The sequence below is a fragment of the Hippocampus comes genome, unplaced genomic scaffold, assembly GCF_001891065.2.
Source record: "Hippocampus comes isolate QL1 unplaced genomic scaffold, H_comes_QL1_v1.1 scaffold150, whole genome shotgun sequence".
In the NCBI taxonomy this organism is placed as follows: Eukaryota; Metazoa; Chordata; class Actinopteri; order Syngnathiformes; family Syngnathidae; genus Hippocampus; species Hippocampus comes.
This window is the reverse complement of record NW_017805496.1, coordinates 558,873-574,358: the sequence shown is the minus strand read 5'-3', so window position 1 is coordinate 574,358 and position 15,486 is coordinate 558,873. Positions and strand designations below refer to the sequence as shown.

The 15,486-nt window shown below is 42.6% G+C and overlaps 2 protein-coding genes across 4 annotated transcripts in view; one reads left to right on the top strand and one right to left on the bottom strand.

Moving 5' to 3' along the window:
- LOC109519685 (E3 ubiquitin-protein ligase RNF182) overlaps positions 1 to 2,264 on the top strand; it is a 5,046-nt gene extending 2,782 nt beyond the window's left edge. The window contains exon 2 of the mRNA XM_019876367.1: positions 1,121 to 2,264. Coding sequence (XP_019731926.1) covers positions 1,121 to 1,860 — 740 coding nt within the window. The 3' untranslated portion in view covers positions 1,861 to 2,264. The remainder of the gene's footprint in view (positions 1 to 1,120) is intronic.
- The window catches only part of cep89 (centrosomal protein 89), a 19,672-nt gene extending 4,581 nt beyond the window's left edge, over positions 1 to 15,091 (bottom strand). Inside the window, exons 1-17 of one of the 3 annotated variants that reach the window (XR_002169005.1) lie at positions 14,805 to 15,091; positions 14,311 to 14,417; positions 13,435 to 13,569; positions 13,119 to 13,341; positions 12,215 to 12,266; positions 11,482 to 11,580; positions 11,221 to 11,406; positions 10,647 to 10,789; positions 10,268 to 10,318; positions 9,752 to 9,835; positions 9,567 to 9,673; positions 8,412 to 8,527; positions 8,116 to 8,296; positions 7,038 to 7,193; positions 6,710 to 6,851; positions 5,661 to 5,785; positions 4,191 to 4,280 (exon numbers count right to left, since the gene is read on the bottom strand). Coding sequence is in view for 2 of the 3 variants with exons in the window: in XM_019876362.1 (XP_019731921.1) it covers positions 4,191 to 4,280; positions 6,710 to 6,851; positions 7,038 to 7,193; positions 8,116 to 8,296; positions 8,412 to 8,527; positions 9,567 to 9,673; positions 9,752 to 9,835; positions 10,268 to 10,318; positions 10,647 to 10,789; positions 11,221 to 11,406; positions 11,482 to 11,580; positions 12,215 to 12,266; positions 13,119 to 13,341; positions 13,435 to 13,569; positions 14,311 to 14,417; positions 14,805 to 14,846 (1,914 nt within the window). In the remaining variant the exon portion in view is untranslated. Of the gene's footprint in view, positions 1 to 4,190; positions 4,281 to 5,660; positions 5,786 to 6,709; positions 6,852 to 7,037; positions 7,194 to 8,115; positions 8,297 to 8,411; positions 8,528 to 9,566; positions 9,674 to 9,751; positions 9,836 to 10,267; positions 10,319 to 10,646; positions 10,790 to 11,220; positions 11,407 to 11,481; positions 11,581 to 12,214; positions 12,267 to 13,118; positions 13,342 to 13,434; positions 13,570 to 14,310; positions 14,418 to 14,804 lie in introns of those variants that run through there. The other 2 variants (XM_019876362.1, XM_019876363.1) reach the window with 2 other exon arrangements.
- Positions 15,092 to 15,486: the final 395 nt, after the last annotated feature.

Here is a 15,486-nt window from a genome sequence, read left to right as displayed (position 1 = left end):
TACACACACACACACACACACATACACACACACACATATATATCTATAAGTAAATACCTATTACAGGTCAAGTTAAGTTTGCTTGGATCGATGCAGGTTGAAATGATAACTGTGGTCTTGGGTGGTAGTTGAAGCGAGCGGGTCCTAAAGAGTGCATATGGTTTCAGATGAAGGGAGAAAATGGGGATCTATAGATTACGTCTTGGGAGCATCCTGGTTCTTTAAGAGCTCATTTGGTAAATGACAAAGGCAATGAATGCCAAAGTGTCCATCAGTTCTGCTCGGGTGATAGAATGATGAAGTGACATGATGGCTTTTATGGAGGCATTGCAGGCTATAAGCAATTGGCTTAGGGTCGGGAAAATTGAGGCTTTTAAACGTAATACAAACCCATAAACAGCCCACATGAAAACCATGGAACATTTGTGAAAAGGAAATGAAAACAAACATTTGATAATGGGTCCCCAAAATGGGCCTCCCCCTCATGCTACCTCAAACGTTGAAGCGAGCGGGTCCTAAAGAGTGCATATGGTTTCAGATGAAGGGAGAAAATGGGGATCTATAGATTACGTCTTGGGAGCATCCTGGTTCTTTAAGAGCTCATTTGGTAAATGACAAAGGCAATGAATGCCAAAGTGTCCATCAGTTCTGCTCGGGTGATAGAATGATGAAGTGACATGATGGCTTTTATGGAGGCATTGCAGGCTATAAGCAATTGGCTTAGGGTCGGGAAAATTGAGGCTTTTAAACGTAATACAAACCCATAAACAGCCCACATGAAAACCATGGAACATTTGTGAAAAGGAAATGAAAACAAACATTTGATAATGGGTCCCCAAAATGGGCCTCCCCCTCATGCTACCTCAAACCACAATTGTAACCCCAAATTCTACCCCTCAGCCTGTTTTGACATTTTTTTCCATGCCAAGCCGTCAATATAGTCCTCGACATGAAACCAGTCCATTGCGCAAAAAAGGTTGGGGACCGCTGCCCTAACATATAACCCCAGTCCTTATCCATAACCATAACCCTGACACCACCTACCACTTGAGCCATAACCCTAACCCTAACCCCCTAACCCTACATAAATTGTTATTGATCCTCAGTCTGTCTGCTTCAGAGCTCGGCTGGAAGATGAGCTGCCCTCAGGTTGAGTTGGAGGAAAAGGAGCGCTCTTCATCGGAGGAATTGGAATGTAAAATCTGCTACCAGCGCTACAATGCACACAACCGCCGACCCAAACTCCTGGACTGCCTCCATCGGGTGTGCGCCCGCTGCCTGGTCAAGATACTCTATGGTGCTGATGGCACAGGCTGCATTTGCTGCCCGTTTTGTCGCCACCAAACCCAGATTTGCGAGTACGAGGTATCGGCCCTGCCCGACGACGCCAATATCATGTCCCGCTTAAGGCCACGCAACAAATCCTGGAGCTTGGGCCACAACCAGGAGGTGGTCCTCTCCCCGAAGAGTTTCTTCTCGTCCAACCCGTCCCGCGACTCATCCAATTGCCTCTTTATCACCATCATGGACGTACAGAGGGAGCCGCAGCGCTTCCCGAGTCCCAACAGCAGCTCCGACTTGGAGCGCAACGTGGAATCGCTGTCGGCGGGTTCCAATGGGCAGGCGGACCAGGACTCCCTGACCAAATTCTGCAACCACGTCCCACGCATCCTGGTGTGGCTACTGGGCTTCTTGTACTTTGGCTCCCTGCCTCTTGGGATTTACTTGCTGGTGATTCAGAGGGTGACTCTTGGCATCGTGTGTGTCAGTTTGGTGCCGTCCAGTCTCACGGTGTGTCTGGTCTACGGCTTCTGCCAGTGCTTGTGCCAGGGCATGTGCGACTGCTCCTCCAGGGAATGAACGCCGGCCAAACAAAACCGGCAGTGGTAATACGGACGGAGACAAATACCACCCATCAGTAGAGTTTGTGCATTTAGAGGCAGGTCGAAGACGTCCACCCTAACAGGCTCTCAATGTATTCCCACAAAATAGTTAAAGCATGTACAATGAAAATGTACATTCATTTCTGGAAGAGTGTGGATGATTTGATGAATGTGATTTACTCAATGGTTCAGACATTTCCAATTAAGATGCTGCATTTTTAGGAAAATCACTGTGATGGTAAAGCCCTCCTATGTAATGCTTATGTTTTTTTTTTTGAACGTAGGTTTTTACCTCATTTGATTTTCTGCTGTTCCTGCTAATAACTACAACTTGGTGACTCAATAAATTGAGGATTTTCTTTTTCTATAATCGCCCATGAATCATCGTTGTGTCTGTTGGTCATTTGCCAAATGTATTATGGAGCATGAAAGAATTTAAAAACATATTCTCGAAATACAAAAATACAATACAAAAAAACGATGGTTGTTTAAAATCAGCTAACCAAAGAACCAATTAACTGACAAATAAGCAAAAAACTAAAACTAAGTAACGAACTGATCGATCGTGTCAACAAGCAACCAATGGACCAACTGAACAATAAATTATCTACAAATCTAAACTCCCAGAAAAACTAACCAACAAACAATCCACATTATAAAAAAAAAAAAACAAACAAGCTTACTGATCAACTAATCAACCACACCAACTAACCAACTCACTAACCACTGAACTCAATGACAAACCAACTAACAAATAATCCAATAAATTAACCAAGTAAATAACCAAACAACTAGCTAAGCAACTCAGCAATGAGGTAAACAACGAACCAAATAACCAACCAACCAAATGAAAATCAAACTGACCACTTACTAACTAAACTCACTTACTAACCAACTAACAAACAGCCCGGCAAACTAACTAACCAACTAAACAAATAAGTAAACCAGGTGTGCCCATGTCCGGTCCTTGAGAGCCCCCTATCCAGCCTGTTTTAGATGTCTCCCTCCTCTAACACACCTAACTCAAACGATCAGTCGCCGTCAAAGAGTTGCTCAACAGACCAATGAAAAACTTCATACATGCAAGGTTGCACAAAGTCAAAGCTTGAGTTGTTTTGCATTTCTGGCACAAAGCTTTCACCAATTTGACGAGAAACTTGTGACTCTGCAGTTGCCTTGTGAGCGTTTCCGCACATTTTGTCCTTTTGACTAATAGGACACTGATCACTGTCTTGGCTCTGGCGATAATGACGTCAGTGTGACTAAGTGGCACTTAGCCTTTCTTGAAAAAGTCTTGCGAGGCTGCGTTGATTGCTTTGCTTTCGAACCAATATGAGCCTTCCAAACCACATATTCCACTAATCTGCTCTCATGTTCGATTGTCGAATGCGTACATCGGCTTCTTGTGAGCGAGCAACGCTTCGCGAGAGATAAACGCAAACTAAATTGCAGTCCTCACTGCAAAGTCATGGCGTGCGAGCGTGGTAATGACTGGCAAGCGGATGCTAATGATCCTTAATTGGAGTCAGTAGCCTGTATAACAAACAGCTCATATTTCCTTTCACTGTCCTGATTGTGCTCGTCTGGCCGCCGCGCAGTCATCAAGGACCTCGGAGGCGTAATGAACCCTCTCGAGAGATGGCTGTTTTGGTGACGGCTGACGTTCATCAATTGTGCAGTGACCGACAAGACGGAGGGGGGGGCTGTGAAGCACACCGATCAATACGAAAACATTATATGTTTGCTAAGCTTTTTATTATTTGTGGGGGTGCAAATAGAGCATTGACAGGCACGTTTTTTCGCTCAAGGGCCGCATTTGGTTTTTAAAATGGACGTAATATGCTCCAGGTCATAGAATATGCAGTTAAAAACCAAAAAAAGTTAAAAGTGTATGTTGAATAAGTAAAATAGTGTATTATAATATTAAATAATTTCAATTTTATAATAATAATTCAAATTAATTTCACTTGCATTAATAAACCACTTGCTGTTTTTTAATTGTATGGCAAACGATTTATTTTGACAATATTCCTATTGCAGTATTTAGAGTAAATCAACGAGCCAGTGCCTTAATGATATGAATAAAAATATACATTTTAATTCACAATTTATGTCATAAAATAAATCTAAAAATACATGTCAAATAATTTATCTTAGAAATTAATCTTTAATGTTATCATTTACTTCATGATTCAACGAACAAATTACTTCATGAGAGAAATGATTTTTTTTTTGGGGGGGGTGGTGCACTACATATTAAAGGACTAAAAGCTCAGTGTGCAGCCCATCTGCAATAGAGCAACTCACCTTGACGCGCTCCTGCAGTTTGCCGAATCGGACGGTCCCGCTCAGGATGCTGCCGATGAATCCCTGTTTTTCCTGTTGCAGTATGGACGCCTATGGAGGAAGTGGAGGGGTGACAGGAAGGCAAGAGTTGAGCAACAGAAACTTGAAGGAGATAGTGACAGCCGGCCGAGACTACAATCACCATTCATTAACTCACCGACATGCGATATTTTCTGTGGAACCTAACGAACAACGACTTGGTTTGGATTGCACTGCCCATTCACATATACAGGCATTTGTAATTTTTCTGTCAAATCTTAAGACAACATTTGTTTATGATTTATCTGTGAATGAGCCCAAAACATAATCATGGCTAATAGGAAACCAGTACTTGCGATTTTTATGGTTTACAAAGCAGCTTCGGTGGATTTTTTTTTTCCAATTAAAATAATCAGGAAGCCATCTGTTTCAAAGATAAGCTTGAAATGATATTAACGTGTTTTGGGATCATGGTTTGGGGCTTTTTTGTACTTAAGGGTGCCTTAAGATATGAGTTGAAATGGTTATGTGACCATACTTGTCCGTTCATATCTCAAATCCTCTTTCGCAATTAAAATGAATGGAAATGTAATTAATTTGTTCCAGGCACCCCGCAGACAGCGGCAAAATTCATTTTTTTGAAAACGTTTTTTCATAAGAAAAATTGCACTCAACATTAGTGGACTGTATAAACATAACAAGTAGCTTAGCAACATTTGCTCTCCACGTAACCTGCAGGCATGCCAAATGCTGTGTAACCCCACCAACCAATATTGTACTTCCACCACAAGGAAACCAATGTGGATTGAAGGTGAAAAAAATCAGCTGAGCGATGGGTCATATTCATATATCGGAAAAATGTCATAGAACTTGTATATCAAAGAAATTGTGTCGGCAATTGCAAACATTTTATAGGGGGCACATGCATAATTCGCAAATCGTTGCTAATCGCTTTTGCGCTTGGTCTATAACCCCTTCGAAAAGAAAATGTCAACTTTAAATCGCTGTTAGATGTTAGGAGAATTATGCCTCGAATGGCCCAAAGCCATTTGTGTGCACAACTCGGATAACAAGCGACAACACACTCTTCGCTACTGCGCACACACACAAATTGGCTCCTATTATGCTCCATCTGTGCTGGCGTGTGTCAGGCTGACCTTCTACACATGACGCGCTGCCGCTTTTTAAAAATCTGAATGTGGTGACATTTCAAAGTGTCGTGCCGCACACGAAACAGTCCAGTGTGTTCTACAGTGCCACAGTTGTCACAAAGGCAAGGACTCCACAATGGTATGCGCAGCCAAGTGGAATCTATGTCTTTATTTGTAGTTATTATCGACTGAAAACATTTGGATTTGAGACCAAAATTTGAATATGGGTTTACATGTTGGCTACACACATACCGACAGTTAGGCTAAATTAATTTTCCCACTAGGACATGATATTGTCTACCTGCACATGTTCTTCGAGTCACTGTTGCTCGGCTGCTGACTGACGCTACGTTTGTTCCAAATCTGAGGCTACACTGCTTCTATCCACCATGGCCAATCGTTTCCCAACATTCTTTGCACACAGTCCTGTTAAAAAAAAAGGGATTCACTGCTCCTCACTTTGATTTTTTGGGGGGTCTAATTTTCCCCCTTCTACATACAGCATTCAATAATGAAAACATCATACAAAAAAGTTTACAGTATTAATTCATTCAGTTACATAATCTCACCCCCACACTGAGTTTCTAGGGCCATGACATGGCACCCGGGCAAGGAGAAAATTTGCAAACCAGAGTCCATTCACCGGACTACATGTACTATTACAGTGCAAGTACAATTATGCGAGAGCCAAAATATGAGCGGAGCTACAGTGTGAGCAAAGATTAGCGTTGAGCAGTTTTAGCTTCTTTTTCCCAGTTTTAGCTTCTGATAAGCGGCATAAGGTAGTAAGTCGAATATGTAGCTAGATTTGTTGCTTTTCTGAAAATGAGTCGGTACAGGGGTTCGAAAAGTTGCTAAATTGGCAACACAGAGTAGTGCTTGTTTTCTTTCAATGCCCTAGCCCTGACCCCCCCCCACACACACACACACTGTGAAAAACAGGCCCAGTGAATTGAGCTCCCGCCTGATCGGTTTATGTTTTGCATAAGGTCAGGCAACACAGCGGTTCAAATGTTTATCTGTCACTTCAGAGGTCTGTGGTTGCCAGTGTGGGATCTTAAAACCTTTAAATCGAACTTGAAAGTTGAATTTAAAGGTTTTAAGGTTCCACACTTATCTTATGATAACATGTAGCGACGTAGCGTCATAACACCCAGCGTATCAGGCCGAGACAAGAAACAAGGCCGTCCTTTTTTTGTGGATGGTGCACATTCCTAGCTCTTCAAGCATTTTGTGTGCGTTTTTTTTTTGTTTGTTTGTTTTTTTTTTACCACCGTATTATTTTCTATTGGATTCCGGCTCCATTGCATACAGTGTGCATCACATGTACTATGCATAGTCATCTCGCACCATGTGTACAAGTTGGTCACGCTCCAGAGAGATGCGATCCGCCACAGAAACAACGGCTTCCAGGTAAGTGCGCGTCTTGCCCTCCTTCAGCACGCACTCATCCTTCTGCTGCTTCAGTGCGTTGAGATGCCTCTTTGTCCTTCTGCAATTGGTAGGGGTTAAAAAGGAATCAGTAATTATCCGAAGAAAGCAAAATCAGCGGATGATACTTCATCGGCAGATAGCGGCTAGATGGATGCATGGATGGATGGCTGCATGATGTATCATAGCCGGATGATTGCTCGATAAATGGAGAAGCTGCTCAATACGGACTTGCGGTCACATTCACCTGTTGGCTTGTCTGCTGTTCTCCAGCTCCTCCTGCGCCCTCTCCACAGCCGCCATCAGTTTAGCATTGTCCGCTCGCAGGCTTTGATTTTGATGGCGGAGGACTTGCGCCTCATCCACCTCACTTCTGTTTTTGCTCTGCTCCTGTTCTAGCTGCCTGAAAAGTATGATAAGAACCAGAAAATGGAACTTAGTGCCGCAGGGGAAAGCATGCCACTCCCAATACACCTTGAAAGCAGCTCAACTGACTGAATATCACTTCGGACCAACAACTAATATGGATTAATGCGATATTGGTACACTTATTATACACTGCTGATTAGCATTGCATCTTCGAAAATCTTGCCTTGGATTTCTATCGTCAATTCTGTTGACTTCATACTGGGTTTGTGTTTTGAGAGTCACTGTTAGAGTGGTACTTGTCCCCAAATCAACTTTTTTTTTTTTTTTTTTTTGCGCTCATCAATTATATAATGTATATAAACGTAGCCACTCTGCCACCATGGGGTAAACAAGCGGCTCGGTCTCTTACACCCCCCCCCCCCCCCCACTCGTAGCGAGTTGGAGTTGCAATAGCCGTGTTTGCTAATGTCTTTTTATCCATTTTCAGGTTACTGATTACCAGCATAGGATTTAGTTAGTTTATTTAGCACAGCTTGTCGTAGTAATACATTTTTTAGGTCATAGTTTGTCACTGCTGGTGTCAATCACAGCTAGACCTCACTCAACCCTCTTGACCCTCACAACCTCAATGGAACCCATGAATGCCTTGTTCAAACATTAGTGAGGATTGGAGCAAGAGTCTGGCAGGGGTGTGATTTACCCATTATCTCTGAGACTAAATCATGTCCAGTCAACAGAAGTTAACACAGGTTGACTCAAATTACGCTGTAGAAAACAAGATTCACCTGAGGTCAATTCAGAAAATCATAGCAAAAGCTGTGCTCAATTATTGATGTGATTGTGTGAATGTTCTTTTTCTGTTGTCAGAGTGTTGTGTGTTAAATTTTGGAATACGGAGTTGCGTAACCGTTAAGGTGATGATATCATAACCCGCCCTGGCGGAGTTAATGCCGTACCGCCTGAGCTTCCCGCTGATGCTGCAGTGCTCGTCCCAGGTAACGGCGTCCTGGAGGCGGTTCCTCAGAGTGAGCACCTCCCTTTCGCTTTGCCGTGCTTCCCTCCTACTCTCGTCCACTTCCTCCTGCAAACGCTGGTTGTCTGCCTCGAGCAGCATCAGCTGCTTGGACACTCTGGACACTGCACAGGGGAAGAATGGGTAGACTGATGGATGGAAGGACAAATGGATGACAGATGTATAGACTGACGATGGACGTATGGCTGGATGGGTAGGTAGATCAGAGACATCAGAGACCTTCAGACAGGTGTTTGCTGTGCTCGGCCTCAGTCTTGGCATTCAGAGCCTCCAGCTGCTCAATCAGCAGCTGATTCTCCTGCAGCACCAGCATGGCCTGCTGCTGCACTTGGTGGCTGCACACAGAGACACGAACACAACTTCCTTATGCAATTTTCATCATCTCTAGCTCATTCTTTAACACAATCTGTTTTCCGACTTACAATTTCAAATCTTACTACAGTGGTACCTCTACTTACGAACATCTCTTCATGCGAAATGTTCAAGTTACGAAACGCCGGAACAGGAAAATATTGCCTCTTGTTACGAAAGAAATTTCAAGATACAAAACACAGAAATACAGTATGGGCTGCTACTCGCAGCTCCAAGTTTCCTGAACGCAACATACTTAGAGCTGTTCTGCCATTGGCTATCCCCGAGCATTATCCTGGCATCCGATTGGCTAAGAGGGACCACTACGTATGTGTCTTTGTGTGTCGATAGATCCAAATGTGTCTATGCAGCGTCCTCATCATTCGCCCCTCAGGCAATGAGGTGTTCCGACAGTTTTACGTAAATGGGAATCACCCAGAAAAAATGTTCACCAGTCGGGCAATCGCTTACGATGCTGATGTTTGCCTTGGATATTTTCAAAGGATTGTTAAAAGCCGACAAAAGCAAACGTCCTTGGATCAGTTCTTTACAAAACGGCAGGCAAAAACCACTTCTGAGAGAGAACATGAACTAAAGAGGGCAAAAAATTATGAGGATGCATTTAACAGTTAAATGACCAGCATTTTTATTCTTTACTCTATTCTTTGTTTTTTACATTATGCACAACTCTCATTTAATGGGCAATAATCGAATTGTAACATGTATTTGTTACATATTTTGATGCATTTTTATGCTTTACGAAACATTTATGTCAGAATTTTGGGGGGCTTGGAATGGATTAGGGCATTTACATGGAAAAGCATCTCTACTTACAAATTTTTTGTTAAGAAATTACTTCCAGATCACATTAGTTTCATAAGTAGAGGTACCACTGTATTGCTTTTTACTCATCTAGAAGCCACTCAGAGTGTGGTAGATACTTGCCCATCCCTGGTCTAAATCTATTAGAAAGCAACAACGTCATGAGAGAATGTAACACATGAGGTTGTGTCTTGTATTTACCATTCCTCCTGGCGGAGGCCTCTAGTCTTCTTGGCCATTTCATGGTGAAACTTCTCATTTTCTTTCACCACCTCCTCGACATGTACCCGAAGCTTCTTCACCTCCTCCTGCAGCAATCAATCACATTCTGTGGTCAGGCTTGATAAAACTAATTGGCTTAGCCGTGATGTTCACATGCGTCTTACCTCAGCAGTGCGCAGGAGAGCGTCTTTCTCATTCAACATATCTTCGTAGGCCAACATCAGAGGAGACAAATACTTCATGTCCACCTAGACCAACCATGGACACGAGGAGAGATGTCAACAGAGTACACCCTGGACTGGTTGCCAGCCAACCGCAGGGCAAATGAAATAAACATGTACACTCACATTTATTTCATGTTTTTTCCCCCCCTTCATATTACGAATCTTAAAATGCAGCTGTTCCCTTAAATTGCTTGTCAGCCATTTTGGAAAAGGCCTAATCATTGTAAACCATTTTGTGATAACAACACAACTGATATGCCACCACTAACACATCTGAAATGTGTCTTGGCTCCTCCATTGCTATCTTTAACAGCTGACACTGTCGTCTTGGCAACAACCGAGAGACCCTGTGAGCCATCAACATGACTTTCAAGATAAATTGCCTGATTTATATGCAACAATTATCACAAAGTATTGCACTAAGCTTACTCCGGGCAGCTTTCATCAGTTACTAACCAGCCATGGAGGAGGAGAGCCCGTCTTTGGTAGGCTGCTTAAGCTGGAGCTCTGCAACACACATCATAACAACACAGTCAAAGAGAGATTGCAATTTCTGTCAAATTTGTGCGGGAATGCTCATGACCTGACACCAGATCGAAATGCTGTCAAATCAATTGAAATGTAAGAAATGCGGTCAAAGTGGGAATTGGGTAAATTAAAAATGAGTAAATTATAGTACTGGTAGTAAGAATTGCTTGACTGCCAACTTGCAAACGGTTGCTTGTCAAACACATGGCAAGATAGCAACCTGATTAAAGGGGGCAAGCACGATAGAAAACTTACTAATGGGTGATTGTTGTGGCTGTCACCAGAGTATGAATGTTGTTGTTTGTACCTCCTGCTTGTTGAGTGGCCTGTATTTGGTCTGGTAGGCGCTCAGCTCCACACTGAGACGATGGACGCTGCGCTTGAGAGCGTCGTTTTCGTCTACTAGCTCCTGAGCCTGCTGCCTTGCGTCGTGCAGCTCTGCTCGCATGCCTGAAGAAAGAAAAAAGAAAATCAGTTTATAGTATTAACCCTCAGGGCTTTATGGTGGCCATTTGTGTCCACCTTGTCTGTTTTTGTTTGACCGTTGTAACCGTGTTGATGCAAAAATAATTGAGTTTCCAAGATTGGGGATTTACAGAATGTCTGAGTTTGTGATTTCCAACTTCAGCTCTTTAAATATATGAATAATATATTGTTTACATCAAACTGTACTTTTAAGCACTATCATAGCTACGTTTAGTCAATTGAGAGCCTTGAACAATTAAATTCCTTGTTATCGACTAGATTGAATCATACTGTTTGGTTAAAATGGGTTTCACTCTTGACGCAACACTCGAACATTTTTAATTTGTTTTTGTTTTCGAACATGGGTTCTCATTTCTTGGACAATTGAGCAATTTCAAGTTGAAAGAAATATGTACCTATAGGCGAGGTCCTGATTGGCTGGGCTCGCCTGCGACTCACTTCCTGTTCCAGGTGTCGCAGCTTCTCCTCCAGCAAGGCATTCTTCTCCGTCAGGGCTTTCACTGCTTCCCCGTCCTCAGTCAGGACTTTGGACTGACGAGATGGCTTACTCTGTGCTTTTGGCTGTTTGGGGTGGCTAGTGGCTGCACAGGAAATGGATGACAAGAAATGTTTTGGGATGTGAGAAGAAGAACACAGTGGAGGTAATAGATGCCTACATGGCATGTCTTCATTCTTGTTTGTGGAGTCTTTTTTCTTCTTCAGTTTCTTGCTGCCACTGGCTTGAGGAAGCACATTGATGTTTTCCCTCTGGAATTCTGTCAAAAGTCATTCGATTAATCGTTCAAAAAAAAGAAATATAATCACCCAAATCAATGAGTTTGGACATGACAGAACTTTATAAAACCGGTCTCTTGAGGGCATACTGTACAGTATTTGCATGGTTGCGTAGTGCATGTTATTATTATTATGCATCCATTTCAATTTATCTTTTCATTATCTTGGAGTGTGCATTCTTGCTTTTTCTGGTTTATAATTATATATTTTATTTGATATTAGTTCAATTAAAGTTTTTCCCCTTTTCCCACTGACAGATGGGTACACTCTGCAAATGAGTTCAAGTGAATTCGTGATTATATGGGGGTGGGGGGTTCACAGAAGGAAGAATTGAGACCCAGGAAAGCTATATTCTCTTCCCTAACTGCTCAGGACAATATCGTGATGATATTAATAGATGAAATATAGGAAAAAGACTCACCTCGCAAGGGCACTAAGTTTTACTGTTGTCAACGTTGCCTGCACAGTATCGTTAATAGAAGTGTTGACATGACTTCAAATAGGAACACTGTATTCTCCCCTGCAGTGATTGTGAGATTGCATGCTTTCTTCTGGATGTATGGTGAATGACAAGCATCAACTAACTGGAAATCTTGTGTGACAGGTGACTAGTACCTGGAGAAGATTCCCTGCTGGTCAACATCGGACTTGACTGGGGCAAACTTGTCTGGAAAGCAAGAAGAAACATTGTTTATAATAATACTAACTCTAATCACTTCTAAGTGAAACAAATTCGTTTGATACTTGTTCTGGGTGTCGTTGGAGTCCGAGTGGCTAGTACCTATCCGTCGTACTGTGTAAAATAGCGCCACCCAGTGTCGTTGTCTGGTTTCACTTCATTCACAAGGGCTCCCAATGTCAAGGTTCAAGACTCACAGGCGTGTGGTGACATGACTCAATGCAACACCAAAAGGTACATTTTTTGTGTGTGTTCTTCATTTTCTAGCAACACTGATTTTTTTTTTTTTTTATCCTGGAACTTCCTGCCTATGAGATTTGCCTTTGTAGTGTTTGATATTTAATACAAAGTACAGAGCAATGCTTCAATATGCTAAATTTAATGTGTATATTATTTAAACTTGCCTCACGGACCTTCATATTGTCTGTGGCATCATTTTCTTTGAGTGTCTGTCCAACTTGTTGGTTAATGACTTTTATTTTGTCTTCTTGTACACATAATGATTTTTTTTCCGTTTTTTTAGGACATTCGGATTTGTATTTACCTTTACTTGTTTTATCATTTATTACTGCCTTCTTCAGAAGTTGTCAGTTGAGCACTGTGACATGTCTATCATAAGCATCAGCTGGTTAAAACACGCCTGACAGCGCTCAGCTGACAACTTCTGAAGTAGGTGTCAGGGAACGTCAAAACTAGTAAAGCTAATACAAACATTATTGCCTATTAAAAAAAATATATATTTGTCCAAATTGTTTTTCCTGAGCTGGTCTTTCTTTGTTATATTTAATACAGAGAAGGACTCAATGTGTATTCAGACTTGTCAACTGTGTTGATCCTCACTGAGTGCTTTAACGGCAAAGCGCAGACTGCTGCTTCCATGTCTGAAGACTTCTTCCGACTGTCCAGAGTACGGGAGACATATTCCTCCTCCTCCACACCTCCTCCTCCATCTTCCACTTCCTCCTCCTCTTCCTCTTCACCAGCCTGGTGCTGCAGCTCCTCTTCGGAGTGATCAGGGGAAGACAGAGGTGGACGAGCCAGAAAGCCTTCTGACCATCGATCACTGAGGAGAATGGACAACGCAAGTTAGAATAATGAAAAGAATTAGAAAGTCTCTTCATGGGATGAATAGTTATGGAGGGAGCATGTGTGTCACCGTGTATAGATGTTGCGCTCAGAAAGCAAGCACTCTGATTGGTCGCTCTCAGAGAAAGACCGGGGACGGGCCGGTGGGAGAACCCATGTCTGTCCGGTCAGCGAAGAAGATAAAATGGCAGCCGCTAAGGCCGATCTGCAGACAAACAAAACAAAGTACAGTCAAACCTCCGTTTTCGAATGTCTCTGTTCTCGACCAAATCGGTTTTCGACCAAAAATTTTGATTTTTTTTATGCCTCGGATTACAACCGAAAATCGGTTCTCGAACAAACAGAGTGCACTTCAATGCACCACTTGACTCCTCTCGCCTTCCTTACACGAGGAAGTGAAGCTTCCACGTGTCGCTTTCCATTGTGAGCAGACGTGTTCAATAAACTTTTTTTTTTTTTTAAAAGAGCGTGGTTTCGGTTTTCGAACAATTCGGTTTTCGAACAGCCTTCTGGAACGGATTATGGACGAAAACTGAGGTTTGACTGTAATTGCCGGACAATATTAATATCTGCGGATTAAAGCAAAATAGACACCCGGTACTGGAATAAATAAATCACCACTGTATAAGGATTTAAGCTCTCTATGACACTGTCAGTGTAAGATGCAATTTTCCACACCCCTCATCCATGTTTCATTTTCCTCTTTCAAAGTTAGTATCATTGCCAGTACGCCGTCTGTGTTCCACCGTGCTGGGACAGGGCGTTTAACACCCACCACTCACTTCCGCAGCCCTGACAAGTAATACATCACACCAGACGTTTGCACTGACGTCATTTCATCCAATGCCTGTTACGTACTGTATGAATAATAGGTTGGAGAAAGGGCAGACTGGTGAGAAACAATAAAAGGAAGTAGAGGGAGATGAGGAGAGGCGACTCGGGGTACCTGGGTCTCTCGGGTGAGGGGGCGGGACTGCGCGGGGGTGGGGTACGAGGCACAGCAGCCTTGGGGGCGATCGAGGCGGCAGGGACCAAACCATGGGCTATGTGTTTCTACACACACAAACGGACATACATGCGGGAGATCACACACAACAACACACACGAAAGTATATAGAGGCGAGCGTGACGACGCAAATATGGTAATTTCTTAATGCAGTATTTTAGAGCACCTTTGTCATGTCCGCTCCTGCCCTGTCTCGTCAGTCCCATCCCGTCATTTGCTATGTCATCATTTCTTTACACATGTTGTGAGATAAGAAACTTCTGTGTAAGGTTACAGTGTTGTTGTAACGTTACTCTGTTATACTGTTGAAGTTGTTTTTCGTTTGCTCGATTCCCTCTTTCCTCTCCGTTTACTCAGTCCCCTTTCAAACATTACATATGCAACAACGTCAATACCAAAGTATACAAAAACAACTTTCGTGGAGTAACACTCACGAATTGTTTGTTTTTCTCCCTCCAGGGGTTCAGCTTCAACATGGCTGACGGTGTGTGTCTCCGAAGTATTTCTAACTTGTAGAAACGCTGTTATGTCTGGCGGACATTCAAACGCAACGTGCCTACAGTTATCGTTTAGCTGTTAACTTATTACAACAGTTTCCGGCTTTTAAGTCCAATGTAGTATGTAGTTTTATAGCCAAATTAATGCTGATCTTTCAGGCTGCTACTTGTAGCGTCTTCGTATCGAGACGCTTCTCCGCCATATCGCACCTCTCTTCATCCGCCGCTCGGATTGGCTCACCTCTTCCTCTCTGTCCAATAAGGGGCGCGTTTGATTTTGCCTAGCAACCGCCTCTCTTGGTAATTTTTTTTGTCTGTAGGGGGCGATAAGGTTCCACGAACAACACAAAAACTCTTATCCATGATTGTTTTGAAATAGTTTAATTTGTAATACACACAATTCACGGCATGTATTGCATACAGTTACATTAATTTTAAATATTAACCTAAACGTTTCCCTACAATCCACAATGGTGCATTTGTAACCACTGTAGCTGCATGCATTGGAGGGAGACAGATGAGAAAATGTTCCCTTTGTCAACATTTGTACTTAAAATTGAAGTCAAACCAAAACTTTCCTTTATACGTTCCGATTAATATTGCATATGTGGAATACGTG